The 15,155-nt window shown below is 45.2% G+C and overlaps 1 protein-coding gene across 1 annotated transcript; it reads left to right on the forward strand.

Annotated features, from left to right (window-relative positions):
- The first annotated feature begins 649 nt into the window (after positions 1-649).
- LOC121534280 (peroxisome proliferator-activated receptor gamma coactivator-related protein 1) lies at positions 650-14,792 on the forward strand. The gene is made up of 13 exons (XM_041840896.2): positions 650-765; positions 2,926-3,030; positions 3,783-3,935; positions 4,180-4,287; positions 6,579-8,592; positions 9,362-9,415; positions 9,671-9,754; positions 10,054-10,936; positions 11,644-11,874; positions 12,070-12,154; positions 12,805-12,926; positions 13,949-14,100; positions 14,303-14,792. Exons 1-13 carry the CDS (start codon positions 685-687, stop codon positions 14,404-14,406), a joined length of 4,176 nt encoding a protein of 1,391 aa, XP_041696830.2. The 5' UTR covers positions 650-684; the 3' UTR covers positions 14,407-14,792.
- The last annotated feature ends 363 nt before the right edge of the window (positions 14,793-15,155 follow it).

The following is a 15,155-nucleotide window of genomic DNA, read 5'->3' on the forward strand; positions in this document are numbered from 1 at the left end:
TGTGCAACAGGCCCCAGATGTTCTTGTCAAACTGTCAACAGAGTAGCTAGCAAGCAACAATATATGCTAAATAACAGTCTGCAAACCACTTAAGGGCATTTGACCATTCAGACAAGTCACATGGCCAGGAATCAGATTTATGTGATTTCAAACCACCTACGAAGGTGGTTTGAAATGTGGCTTGAAATATCTGACTCAGATTTGAATCAGATATGCAAAAAACTAATTTTGCATATTATTATTATTTATTTGAGTTACTTCAAACTGCCAGTGTGAACAAGGCTTAACATCTGACATAAAACTAGACAATTATTTGACAGGTATAACATCCTTTGAAGTTGGTTTCGGGCAATATGACACATGCATTGACTGTTTGACATGATGAAGCTAACTACTGTGCAGGTGCATGATAGCAATCGCATTTTAAATATCAAAGACATTGATATTGTAATTTGGGGCTTTCGCCAGAGAGCAAAGAGCAGGAGCGTATCGGATGAAGATCTGATTTCCGGTCAGTTTTGCTCTTACTTGCCAAACAGTACTTGGTTATGATTTGAGCAAGAGAAATTGATCCCAGATCTGCGCTTAGCGGCAACTTCCGTGTGCTGACGATCACGTGTCTGTGCGCTGACCAATGGCAACGGTCCTAGCTACACTGAACGAAGCCATGTGCGGATCTGTAAAATGGCGGCGCAGTGGCGTGGAAAAGATGAGAATATAGTCACCGGCAACACGGAATTTCTGACCACAAACGCATTCAATGAGGTACGGCTTTAATACATGATTTTTCGGCATACATGTGGCCAAATAAAAATTACTTCAAACACTTGGCTTCGGCTATTTTTCGTGTTTGAAAAAGGCAAGCAATCACGCGGTGCCTACACGTGGATGTTAACGGCTAGTGGAAGCTAGCTGCGAATCGCATGGTGGCATGGGAAAATAACTGCTGGTGACAAGTAGCTAGCTAACTATGTTGTTTCCTTTATTTCACGATTTTAGCTATGCAAAAACTATTTTGTCTCTACAAAGTAATAACTGGCTAAGTTGCGGTGACAGTGAGTTGAATTCGCTTGGAATGTGCTAGAATTAAGTAGGTAGTCAGCCAAGTTTCTGCTCGAAAAACGCTAAGTTCTGTCTGCTGCTAGTAGTTGTTGGTGGGCTCGCAGTTTCTAATGACTGGTGGTGTTGTGTATGCGGAAGTTGGTAACAATGAATTGTCGGTTGGCCTCGATCAAAAGCAAATGATAAGATTAAATTATCTGAGTTTATTCTTTCGAATATTCTGCATTCACGTGGCTACCGACATGCATATTTAGCAAAGTACTGGAACGTACACACACTGTCCCATTCATAGCAGACAGGGACACATTACATTTGTAAAGTTGGAACTGGTACGGTCCAAGTGTTGGGCATGCTACCTATGTCAACCATGGGTTCATACAAAAGTCAATCTCATTCTGCTAAAATGCACCGTTATTTTACTCGATCTTATATCATTGCATTTTAATTGACTTTGCATACCACCCATTTCAGTAAACATTATCCATATATCATTCGCACCTGTCAACACTGTTCTCAACACCCAGGATCTTGTTTTGTTGAACTAGCTATAGCCGCTGTACTCACATGGGAAACATTAATGATAAACAGAGTTGTAGTTAGTGTGATTGTATAGGCCTAACATTGACGGTAATAGGAGTGAGTGTCAGGCACCTAGTAGCCTACAGTGGCCTATTATTTCAACACTCCACGTCTTTGTACTACTGTCCTATCCCCGTTCAATTAAAATAATGTATATTTCCTGAGAGGGAACGTCATGTGTAGTGAAGGATTAGTACATACGAAACACATAGGGACTCTATGGGCTCTGGTCCAAAGTAGTGCACTATATAGGGAATAGAGTGCCATTTGGGATGGGTCCAATAACGTTGTTACCCCACGTCACGCTTTTCTGGTTTCCCCAGTCTGCACATTTTACAATGCTCCCATTGTTACTGTTCCCAGTCTAATCTCATTTCCCACATACTTATTGGTCGTGGGGACACTGACAAAAGAACACTGACTGGGACAGTCCGAAATGGCAGCCTAGTCCCTGTATAGTGCACTACTTTTGTCCAGAGCCCTATGGACCTTGGTCAAAAATAGTGCACTGCATTGGGAATAGGGTGCCTTTTGGGACGCAGCCCGTAATCATATTAGACCATTGTCGTTGTCAAGGAGTGCGAGTGCATACTACTATGGGCTAACTGTCACTTTTATGACAACGCAGGTTCTTATGATGCGCGGGACACTTTGTGCTGCTGTTATTACACCTCGTTGGATAAATCATTCTGAAGTGTGGGAATGAATGTCTGAACATTTCCCTCCTCCACCCCTGCCTCAGGGCGCTGCTCTTCAACAGTCTGAAAACATGGCTGGACATGCGCACACACACACATTCTGATGGGAAGAAGCATACAAACACAGCCCAAACAAACAAACAATGACTAGCAGCTTGTTTTATTGTATTCGGACTGCCCTTTTGAGTTATGTTGCTCAAGTGTCTTTTAGTAGAAATACGTTCACTTTTTTTCAATGAATCTTTCTTTGATTCCCCTCATCCTTCCTCTTTATGCATAGCTACATTAAAGAATAACGTCAGAAGGGACGGACTTTGGACTTTCTCCAATACGGTTGGGAAAGAGAAGAGGAGATAGGATGCGTGGAATCACAGAAAGACTAATTGAGATTGAGCAACTGTTTCTATAGGCTGCGTTTACACAGGCAGCCCAATTCTGATCTTTTTGCTTTCTCTTTTGACCAATCAGATATTTTTCCCAATAATTGGGCAGAAGATCAGAATTGGGCTACCTGTGTAAGCGCAGCCTATTTGCCTGACACGTGATTTAACTTGTTCTCCCTTTCTGATCTTGTTGTGCGTTACAGGCTGTCCTGGGTAAAGGGAAAGTCAGTGCTCTGGAAATGGACACTCACTCCTGCCTGGACCCTTCCATCCTGGCTATGTTTGAAGACTCCGCCGTAACTGCAGAGGTCAGTAGTAGGACACAATGTTGGCCAATGTTCAGATATACTGGGGGCGTATTCATTACGCCGATTCTGTTGCAAAGCGTTTCTTTAAAAGGAAGCAAACAGAACAAAACGGGGAGGGAACTACCTGAATTTGTCCAATAGAAACTCTTGTTTTGCTCTGTTTGCTACTGTTTGGGTCTTAAACGGTTTACGTAATGATTACGCCCCTGATGTAGACCCTGTTCCCGTCCGAGACAGGTTCTACATCAGTGGTTCCCAAACTTCAGATCGGGACCCAATGTGGGTTCCCCTGAAATTGAAATGGAGTCCCCTGAAATTGAAAAGGAGTCTCCTTAGAAAATCTGTAATCTTATCAAACAAATTAAGATTTTTTACATCTTCAAATGGGTATAGAATACAACCTTATAGTGTCAACTAAGGGCCTTTTACACTATTTGAATGATCTTTCATGTTATTGTTATGTGTTGGGACAGCCTGCAGGACCTAAAGTTGAGTAAATATGAACACAGCATTAACTAGGGAATTTCATGTTTCCAAGTGGGGTCGCCTGCATTTTCTAGTGTCAATTTGGAGTCATGTGGAGGAAAAAGTCCTGGTATACATGAACTTGTCCAATTAGACACACTCGGTCTGTTCTGCTGCAACGATTGTTTCCTGTCACAGAAATGAATGATGACGTTTGTATTTTATTTTTATATATATATATATATATATATATACGTTTTTCAGAAATGAATGACATTGTTTTTCAGACTAGGAGCAGACTGGATGAGGAGTGTGAGTCCACGTTGTTGACAGCACTAACAGAGATACTGGACAGTGTTGACGATGAGACCCTGTCTCCCTTCGACACCCTGCCTGACACCGGGGTCTTCTCTGACCAGAGGCTACGGGACAACTCACCGGTGGGTAAAACCAAGTGTGGGTCTGTGTGTGATTCAGAATCAATTGAGTTTTAGAGTAACCAGCGCTCCTACTCTGAGACGCTTTGTGACTACAGTCCCAGGTGTTCTTGATTTGATGAGAATCAGGGGTACTGCTTTTATTTTGGTTTGATCTGTAAGTCATCGTGAAAATGGTGTGTGTCTGGGAGGACGTGATTGTTGTTTTGTAATAACTGTGTTTCTCCTGTTTTGTGTGTTTCTCCAGTTGAGGCGGCTGCTGAGTTTAACACGGTCTCCACCTGATAAAGAACCACTCTTTCGTTCCATAAAGACCCCCTCTTCCTCTTCATCCCCCTCTTCCTCTGTTGGAAAGGTAGAAACCTCATCCCTTTCTCTTTTATGGAAGTCCGTGTGTGTGTGTGTGTGTCAGATTGAGATTAGCCGTACTGCTACTGGTAATCCCACCTGTTAATCTGGGTTTACAGAGGTCATTTCAATGTCAAAAGGACCACTAGAAGAGTGCACTCCAACCCTGTTCCTGGGAGCTACCCTCCTGTAGGTTTTCACTCCAACCCTGTTCCTGGGAGCTACCCTCCTGTAGGTTTTCACTCCAACCCTGTTCCTGGGAGCTACCCTCCTGTAGGTTTTCACTCCAACCCTGTTCCTGGAAGCTACCCTCCTGTGTTTTTCATTACGTCTTGCAACGGAAACTGTTTACTGTTTAAGAAGCAAACGGAATGAAACGAGGAGGGTCCTACTTGAATTTGTCCAATAGAAACTCATTTTCGTTGCAAAACGTTTTCTGTTGCAAAACGTCTGTTGCACATTTTCAACAGAATCGGCATAATGCAGTGTTTCCGCTGCAGTGATTTAGCTGTGGCACTCCGCCACAGCAAAATCATTGCAGACACCAATGTTCCCTCACATTTTTTCAGTCACTAAGCAAATATCAGGTCTGCTGAGCGCAAACTTGAACGCTGTGAAAATTCTGTGCAACTTCCGGCGCGCATTTAGTGTGAACACTGTGGCTGTACCCGCTTTAAGTTAGTTTTAACAGTGGCCAAGTAGGCTACTGTGGCTATTTGATCATCATGTAGGCCTACCAGAGTAGCCTACCATCAAAAACAAGGGAGACGAATGCATCCCATAACATTTAAACATGGAAGTAGCTGTTCTATCATTCAGCTTACAGTAGCAGCAAATGTGTGGTGTTCAATGTAGGTCTACAGTACGTGAGACCTTTGTAAAAAAACATGCAGGGCTTGACAATAACCTGTTTATCCACTTGTCCTTCAAACAAGGAGGTGACTGAAAATGTTGTTTGATGCAAGAAACTACTTTACAAAATAAAATGCATTATTATTCCCAGACCATTATTACAGAGAATCAGACAAATTATGCTTCCCTCTGCCTATTGGCTACTTAGTCTCAAAATACAACACTGCCCCTTTAAGACATAAAAATGCTCTTTACCTGACTTGCTTTTCAAAGATGTCTAGAAATGCACACATTTTGTGCTCTTTTAGGAAGCAACCACTCCCCCATTGTTGACTTGAAATGATCTATAACTGGGCTAATAACTCACTAACTAGCAAAGGATATGAACAAATGTACACAGGTGGCTACATGCAGCTCTCGCTTTGATCTCAAAACAAGCGCATCTACTCACGACCTCTCATGCTGTAAAGACAGTCCAGTTCAAAGTGAATGGCCATATATGATCCATATATGGCAATGGTTTATTTGCATATAGGCCTACTGCAGCTCTGATTGGTTATGAGGCACCGGTCTGTGTATAGTATGTGCCTGAGTCGTGCCTGTCAATACAATAGAATCCTACTCTGATGCGTTCTGCCTACAACAAAATCTCTTGCACAGTTAGTTTTGCATACTAATAAGTCTTGCATAGTTTGTTTTGTTGCATTGAAAGTGGCTAATATTGCGTTGGTTCGAGCACAATTCCCACAGTAGAGCGAAACGTTGACAGTGTTAACTAAAGGGGAAGTTCTATCTGGTGATTCTCTACGAGGGCTGATATTTCATCTGCTCAGTCCGAGGCGAGGTGCGCGGCACACGCGCAGCTAAGCGGGAACATTGGCTGACACGGCAAAAAAAATATGGAACATAAAACAAATGTTTCTGCCGAGGCGCACTTTGAAGATGCTGGAACAGTCCACATTTACTTTTCCTCTGCAAACAAAATGAGTAAAGAATAGAACAATCAGAGAGCCCCATTGGAGAATAGTTGATCTATTTCCATGCCAGATAAATATTCCTCTCGAGGCGCAGTCAAGTTACGAGTACCACAGGGAGAGCTCTGCACTAGAGTAACTTGTTTGATTTAAAATAAGAAAAACAGTTTATAGATTTGCATTCGTTTTAATGTACTAAATAAAATGTCTATCATAACGGATTTCATATTCATTTGTATGGGATTGGGTTTTGTCATAGTTTGGAAATCATACAAAAAATATTAGTATACTGCACTGTATGGGATTGAGTTTGTCATAAAAAAATAATATAGAGAATTATATCTCTATTATAAAAAAAATATATATATATATATATATTTTTTTTTTTAATAAAGAGGAAAAATAGCAAGCACGGTTATGTGCATAGCTACCTCTCCTGGAGTAACAGTCTTGACGTCATTCTACCTTACAGGTTGAGGCGGTCATTACCGACAGACCCAGGAGGGCTAGGCTAACTCCCAGAGCCCAGGCCTCTTCCACCCCCACATCCATACCGAGGAGCGATGGAGAGGAGGAGGAAAGGAGTGATGCAGAAGGAGAGGAGGAGGAGGAGGAGGGCAGCAAGGTCCACATTCACAGTCCGACTCAGGGCTTCAATCTGACCAATCAGGACTCTGAAGAATTCTCCCCCGACCAATCAGAAGTGAGACCGCTGAACTCTGTAGAGAACGACCACGGCTACTACTCTACAGTGTCCCTGGTCGACCTGGTGAAACTAATGCACCCCTACTGCCTGAGGGTGAGCCTGGATAAGGAGGGGGAGGACTGGGTCGGCACACCCAGGCAGGAGGCCTACTCTCTGGGGGAACGGAGAGCGGACCAGAGGGTACCCCTGGAGGGCGAGGTGTGGAGGTATACGAAGCCCGGTTCGGAAGCGAGCGACGAGGAGATTGATGTGGACGGATCGGATGACGAGTGTCCCTCAGGAGGAGGGATAGAGAAAGAGGGGGATGGAGGACAGGGAAGTAGAGGTGAAGAAGTGAAGCGACTTAAAAGTTTACTGGTGAAATGGGACGCGCCCAAAGAAGGCCAGAAGACCAAGAACAAAAAAAGAGTGAGCTTCGGACCTGTCCTGGTGACGTCTTACGAGCAACCAGCTGCAGACGAACCTGACTTAAACGTGTTCCCGGACTTGAGCGAGCTCACCAGACAAATCCCTAGTTCTGACTTCAACAACAACACCGAAACAACAACAACCATTTCCCTCACAACACCCTTTCCAGAGTCTTCAGCAGCATCTTCAAAGGACAACCAACATCAGGTTGTAACTGACTTATCTGAACGGACCGGAGATAAGTTGTCATCGGAGCCTCTACCACAGCAAAGCGAGTCCAAGCCCAGACCTGCCCTCAGTCTTCAGCAGTACCGCCTGCTGCGCCAGCAGAAGAGACTACCTGTGATGGCGAAACCAGAGAATTACACCACCAAGTGGCCCTCGCTACCTGAAACCCCTAAGGAGTTGCCTCCTATACCCTGTTTACAAGGACCTAAACATACCATGTGGGGACCAACGACCACACGTCCCACACATCATTACATAGGAAGTACAACAGGGGATGATGTCAGTGGATTCAAGCCTATATCTAAGACTAGGATGAAGATCGTCTCTCCTGCTTGTCCCAGTAAACCTGGTAAAGGCATTGGCGTCAATGGATCAAAGCCTGTAGGAAGTGGGACTAAGACTTCTCTTGCCAGCTCAGCTCTAAAGCCCAACCGCAACTCAATGGAATCTAAATCTGCTGATGATGTTGGTATATTAAAGTCTATTTGGACTGAGACCATCTCTCCTGCTAGTCCCTTACCAAGTCCCAACCTGAACTCGAACCCAGTGGCGGGTCTGGGCAAGAACAGGACTAGGCCAGCAAGGAGTGCTGTTGCGGTCAGTAGCGACCCCCCAAACCCTGTCCTGGTCCCACTACCAGGAACCCGTCCAGCTTTGGGTGGATTTGATAGGAGTCATGGGACCAACCAGGAGCAGCAGGAACAGGAACAATCTCCGCCTCCGTCCACCACCCAGGAGACTCCGGCGCCCAAGCCCAAAATGGTGTTCTGCAACCGGGATCCAAGCCTGAAGAGCACCGGCCTCCTCCTTGAGATCCAGCGGAGGTTCTCCACCAAACAACCATATCGGAAAACACTTCACACCCAAACCTCTGCAGAGACCATGAAACAAGGGGATCAGCCTCGCTCTCTCAGCACAAGGAAAGAGATCGAGACTGTACCAGAAGGGTCCAAGTTTTCCCCAAGTGCACCAGTAATGGCAAGTCTGTCCTCCAGCCCTTCAGTCCATCCACCCACCCCTGCTGTTGCTCCTTACCCAGAGATGGAGAGGGCAAAGTGGGTAGCCCTCGGGGACCTCCCCCATGTCCAACTGTCCACCTCTCCAGAGAGTAGCTCCTGCATACAGACCCCCAACTGCGGCACAGGTAAGCCATAACACAAATATATATTTTGGTGTAGGGTGAAGTTGACTGATCTTTACATTTACATTTTTGTCATTTAGCAGACGCTCTTATCCAGAGCGACTTACAGTTAGTGAGTGCATACATTTTCATACTGGCCCCCCGTGGGAAACGAACCCACAACCCTGGCGTTGCAAGCGCCATGCTCTACCAACTGAGCTACAGGGGACCATCCCTTGGGTCAGTTTAGCATTTTACTCACTACAGGTTAAGGTGAGGATTGGGGGAGTGGAATCTGATCCTAGATCTGTACTGAGGGGAAACTACGCCCTAAGCATATATTTCTTCAGGTTAAGCTAATTAAGCTAAAAGTAGATTATATTTCATTTAGTTAGAGCTGGTGTGAAATTAACAAAAATGTATAATTTGTGATTACTGTGACATCCTGTGACAAATTCTTGTAAGACGCATTCAGAAAGTGATTGTCTCCATGTTCAGCTGCAGGAATCAAAGCTATAAACATATACTAGACTGATGACTGCTTTTCAGAAAGTTTATCTTTTTTATTTATTTTTTAAGGAGTGGGGCAGTCCCACTCTCATATTTTTCAGATAGGAGAGGATAGAGAGAGGAGAGTTGCTGAAATAGCAGGGGTCTGGATTCGAACCCATGCTGCAGCGGTATATGTGTTCCGGATTAAGTGGCTTAGACCACTAGGCCACCAGAAAGTTCACCTTGATGAACTGCTACTGTCCCTACATTCAGAAACTGATTTCTCTTGGTCACGTTGCAGGAATCGAAGCCACAGATCTGACCAGCCTTCTGGAGCGGTTTGAGGAGACACAAGGTGAGTGAGGGATCAGTGAGGTTTTGTTAACTCTCTCCCGTTGTTCTTCCGCCTATAATATATCCCATCCATTCTGGGATTTGTATTAAAGATGTATTGATTTGGTTGACGCATACATCCCAGCTGCCCCTGTCCTTGTAATCTTATACATGGTGACGGAAAAAGGCACAACTGATCCTAAATCGGGACTCTGAGACGCTGGATACATTCAGCCCCTGATCTTGTCTAACCTGTGGCTGTGTTCTCTTCCCACAGCCAAAGAGGAGTCTGAGAGTGAACGTGAAGCCAGTCCAGACAGGAGCCCTGTCAGATATGAAGAGCTGAGCAACAACACTGAAGGTGAGTTAAAGGAAGGTTCCTTTCTATTAAAGGAAGGTCCTTTCTATTGGGGGACGGGGGACGGGGTGCGTCCCAAATGGCACCCTATAACCTCCTTAGTGCACTACTTTAGCCATATATGGGCACTGGTCAAAAGTAGTGCACTATAAAGGGAATAGGGCGTCATTTGGGATGAACAAGTTCCTTCATCTTAATTTATAGTTTAGTCGGCACAGTTGCTCAGAGGACTTTGTTATGGTTATTCCCATGCTTTAGAACGGAACTTCAGTTTATCATCTCATTCGTTCCTTTCTTTCCAGGGATGCTGAGACTGCTGGGTGCCTATCTCCTCAGCACCCAAGAAACACTCTGTCTTCCAGAACCCGCTGGCATTCCAGAACTTGTCAACACACTAGAAGCACTCAGAACTCCGGAACCCCTCAGAACTCCGGAACCCCTCAGATCTCCGGAACTTCGCGATACTCAGGAACCTCTCGGCACCCAAAACATTCTCAGCACTCAAAACGTTCTCAGCACTCAGGAACAGGCCCCTGCACAGCTGCGCTGGAAACCCCTTACCCCTGTCACACCTCAGAGGAAGCAACCGGCGATCCCTAAACCTTCCCCTCCCAAGGCCATCCAAATCATCGACCCCCGTCCTCTACCACCCAAAAAGGCCCACCCACTTCCCCCAAAGCCCCCTGTCACCCCCTCTCAGTTCCAGACAGCAGTGTCTGTCTCCTCGGACCACGACTACTGTCTATCTCAGGATCAACCAGGAAGTAATACTACTACGCTATGCAGCAAAAGACAAACGATACTCCCCGACCACCAACCAATCACCAACTCCTCCGCAGTGCCTGGCGCACAGAACTCTGGGAAATATATGCGCCAACAGCAGCCAGTCGACTCCAGGACTGTTCCAGAGACAGAACTTCCCTCAGACTCTCCTCCGCTGTCTACAGAGAGCTCCCCCTCTAGGACGGAGGCCATTACTGCAGGGGAGACGCAGGAAGAGAGAACCAGCCCCTGCATCCCCTCCCCTCCTTCAGCCAGTCCCCCTGCCAGAGGTAGGAGTGCGGCCCAGCGCTATCAGACCAGGTCTTCATGCTCAGACTCTAGCTCTAGGTCCCCTTCATCCTCATCTTCCTCATCCTCCTCCTCCTCCTCTCGATCCAGGTCTCGCTCTCCACCCCGAAAGAGGTAGGTTCAAGTTATGTGTGGTGACTGTTATTGCTCTTGAATTGAAGTTGGGGAGGAAAAACTATTAGTGATTTTATTCAGCAGCTGTGGCAGAGTTAGTGTTGGGTGGGGGGGTTTGAGTCACTCAGATAGATTTATGCTATCTGAGTGACTCAAACAAACAACAATATCAATGACATAAATTATTTTTTATTTTTTATTCTCCCTGATTGTCTACTTTTTATTTAGGTGATTCTTAGTTCTCAAAGATGATCTTAAAAATATATAGCTCCATTATATCTTCTACATACTTTATATCTGGTTTTAGTCATTTAAGTTTACACAAACTTTTAACCACCCCAACATGTATTTTCTTGCATTAACCCACGTCCTCTCCTCTTTCTCCAATCCCTCTCCCTCCCTCCTGATCCCTCTCCGTCCTCCTCCCCGCCCCTCTCTCTCCCTCCTGATCCCTCTCCTTCCTCCTCCCCTCCCCTCTCTCTCCCTCCTGATCCCTCTCCTTCCTCCTCCCCTCCCCTCTCCCTCCCTCCTGATCCCTCTCCTTCCTCCTCCCCTCCTGATCCCTCTCCCTCCCTCCTGATCCCTCTCCTTCCTCCTCCCCTCCAACTCTCCCTCCCTCCTGATCCTTCTCGGTCCCCCTCCCTCCTCCTTCCTCCTCCCCTCCTCTTCCTCCCCCCTCCCCCTCCTCCTCCCCCCTCCCCCACCAGGTTCTGTCCCAGACGTTCTGAAAGCAGCTCCTGCTCGTCCTCTTGCTCCAGCTCCGTCTCCCGTTCCCCGGTTCCCTGCCGGTACCGGCTACACTACCCACGGTCACGGTCCTGGAACCGCTCCCAGTCCAGATCAAAGTCCTGGTCTCGGTCTGGGTCCAGGTCTAGATCCAGGTCCCCCACCACTCTGGCGTACAGGAGGACCCAGAGGTGGAGGAGGCACTGCTACAGGTCAGTGATGGCATTGCTAATTTTTTTTATAACTCTTGTTATTTGATTTGTTTTTTTAAATGTAGGGGTGTGTATTATTAGTTGAGTTCTGAATGATTGTATTAGACTAGGATTAAACTATAGCCACACTGGTTTTCTGTGGTCCATCTCACCCTCACGCTCTCCTCCTCTCCTCCTCTCCTCCTCTCCCCTCAGCCCAACCTTAAGCTCTAACAACGTCGGTGACTCCAGGAAACGAAAGAGGCAACAATATACGAGGAATCAAAAATTAAAAGCCATAGTGAGTACTGAGTAGTACATTACAAACCGTGGTACACATTGTGTTTTTGCTGTTAACATTTTATAAATACATTTTGTATACTTTTAAGATGTTAAATGTAAATGTGAAATTACTTCCTGATTGATTTGGAGACAAAATGGCCGCAACTGTCCTCTTTGGTTCCCACCAGATGGCCAAGCTACAAAGTGAAGATTGGCTATATCATAAACATTTATGGAAACCAAAATTAGCTTTTTGGTCTTCCGTTTAGGTTAGGCATAAGGTTAGCAGCAGTGTGGGTAGGGTTAAAGTTGGAACCCGTTGCGGTGAAACTGCCACCTCAGTTTGTGATATTACAACAACAAAGATGTTACTTCAAACAACAAACACTTTAATTCCCTCTTGACATCATTGCATGCGCAATATAACAGCATGTACTACGATTTATTTTAATGACGTTGCTGGATGCTCATCTCCTCCTCCTCAAAAACAAAACATAACAGATGAGACCTGGGGGAGACCTATGGAACCGTTTCCCCTTTTGCAGATCTCAGCTTTAATGTTTGGGTTTAAAATCAGATTTTAAGAAGATTCAATTGTAGAAATCGGCTTCTGACTTCACCTCTTGGCCAGATAGTGACAACCCTTCCTCCATTGTTTTGTGTGGCCAGGATGAGCGCAGGGTGGTGTACGTGGGCCGCATCCAGAGGACCATGATGCACGCGGAGCTGAGAGAACGCTTCTCTCTGTTTGGAGAGGTGGAGGAATGCACCCTGCACTTTAGAGACAGGGGGTGAGTCTCTTTCTTTCTCTCTCTCTGCATCAAAAGAGATGGTCAAAATGCATCAGTCACCTCTCCCTCTCCCTCACCTCTCCCTCTCCCTCACCTCTCTCTCCCCCTCACCTCTCTCTCTCTCTCTCTCTCTCACCTCTCTCTCTCTCCCTCACCTCTCTCTCTCTCTCTCTCTCTCTCTTTCTCTCTCCCCCTCACCTCTCTCTCTCTCTCTCTCCCCCTCACCTCTCTCTCTCTCTCTCGGTCCTCCTCACCTCTCTCTGTCCCTCTGTCTCCCCCATTAGATATAATCATTAGGGGTGTAACGATTCGTTTTAACAACGATTCGATTTGTATCACGATTTGTGGTTGTCGATACGATTCAAGGACGATATTGGTTCATTTAGAACGATACGATCTGAAACGATTCAGTGACTTGAAATCGATTCAGTAACCTTTTAGCCAAAAATTCAACCAGTGTGACTGAAATAAATACCTGGATACTGGACAGTGCAGGTGAAGTTTCCTAGATTCCTGTTTCTTGTAAGGACCGCAATGGTGGCTTGATAATTTCTCGCTCGTCGGCTTCTCCTCTGTAGTCCGCCATGCTGTTTTGTTGTCTTGGCGCCTTTGCGCTGCTGCTGGCGCGATGACGTCACGGATAGGCAGACTGAATCGAGTAATGTTTAAAGCCTTTATCATTAAAAGTGCTAAGAAAAAACATCCATATAAAGTCTGACGTGCTTAAATCCAATGGGTTATTTCCTAGTATCGATACAATCGATTTATTACATTTTAAAACGATGTTAGATCGATATATGTTGTCCAAAAGGCCAACTCGCCGAGCACAGATCGATGTAGTTGGATCATAGGAATATAAATCGATACATCGATGTAGTAGATGGATCGTTACACCCCTAATAATCATACTTGATGTTATATATAGAACACGTATTTGACCAGGTTAACTAAATGACTTACCTTTGTCCATGTCAAGTGGTTAGGAAATAAGTTTCTTAACCTGGGTTCTGTTGTTTCTATAGCGACCACTACGGCTTTGTGACGTTCTACAACATGAAGGATGCGTTCGCAGCCATCGAGAACGGCTACAAGCTGAGGAGACCTGACGAGCTGCCCTTTGACCTCTGCTTCGGGGGCAGGCGGCAGTTCTGCAAATCTACGTACGCCGACCTAGGTGAGAGAACCTTTTAAGGGTGGTCCCAAATGGCACCCTATGTTTATTAAGCTTGTGTATCGGCCTCTCGGACGAAGGCTTTCCCCTCTTGGGAAATAGATTAGATGAGTTTATTAGTCACATGCACAGGGTCGCAGATGTAATTGCAGGGTAAACAGGTTGAAAACAGCATGTTGGTAACTGAACTGGTTTGTTTCCCTAGATTATAATCAGGAAGAGGTGGATCCCACTCCAGCGAAAAGTAAGGAGGAGGAGCTGGACTTTGACACGCTATTGAAGCAGGCACAGAAAGGCTTGAAGCGGTAGCAGAGTCCTGGAGGAAGAGAGCACAAAGAAAGAGAAAAGGAGGGATGGAGAGGAGGTCCCAAATGTCACCCTGTTCCCTATAGAGGGCACTAGCCTTAGGGCTCTGATCCAAAAGCAGTGCCCTCTATAATAGGGAACAGGGTGTCATTTGGGACTAAGCCAAGCAGTTAGCAAGACTTACCTCAGCGCTATTCACATGCTCAAACTTTTAACGTTGTAGGAATTTTGTTTTAACTTGAATTGGTTCACTTTTATCAACCCATTTTATTTTATTTACCATGCTAGCAAAACTTTGTTGATGCAGTGAAAATATGTAAGAAAAGAAAATCATAGGACAATTATTGGAAAATTAACTTTTTTTTATTTTTAAAGGAAGGATCTTTAAATATCTTTGTTTGCACTACTATTGCATTTGCAAGCTTTACTTTACTCTTGTCTGTTACAATGTTTAAAATGTTGAGTTTGCCATAGTCATTTTATTTCCAATTATGAACATGTTCTTTATTCATGAATAAAGGCTATTATTGTGTAAAACTGAACTAGTGTGCCCTGACTGGATGGATCTGTGGACTGACTGATGAAGGATGACTGTCAGTCTTCTTAAAGCAGAAATGGGTTGCTTAGTAACAGCCTACCTTTGGCTTTGAAGCTCACAATGTAGAAAATAATTAACCTGCCAAACTATACATTTCTAAAACTACATTAACTTTGAAAAGGATGGTACATGGTAATCACAAGCAAGACAAGTT

This window comes from Coregonus clupeaformis, chromosome 20 (genome assembly GCF_020615455.1).
Source record: "Coregonus clupeaformis isolate EN_2021a chromosome 20, ASM2061545v1, whole genome shotgun sequence".
Lineage (NCBI taxonomy): Eukaryota > Metazoa > Chordata > Actinopteri > Salmoniformes > Salmonidae > Coregonus > Coregonus clupeaformis.

Excerpts from the sequence above, each read along its gene's own strand:
- LOC121534280 (XM_041840896.2), top strand. The coding sequence starts at position 685 with ATGGCGGCGCAGTGGCGTGGAAAAGATGAGAATATAGTCACCGGCAAC. Across the intron at positions 766-2,925 it reads CCACAAACGCATTCAATGAG|GCTGTCCTGGGTAAAGGGAA; the intron begins GTACGGCTTTAA and ends TGTGCGTTACAG. Across the intron at positions 4,288-6,578 it reads CCTCTTCCTCTGTTGGAAAG|GTTGAGGCGGTCATTACCGA; the intron begins GTAGAAACCTCA and ends TCTACCTTACAG.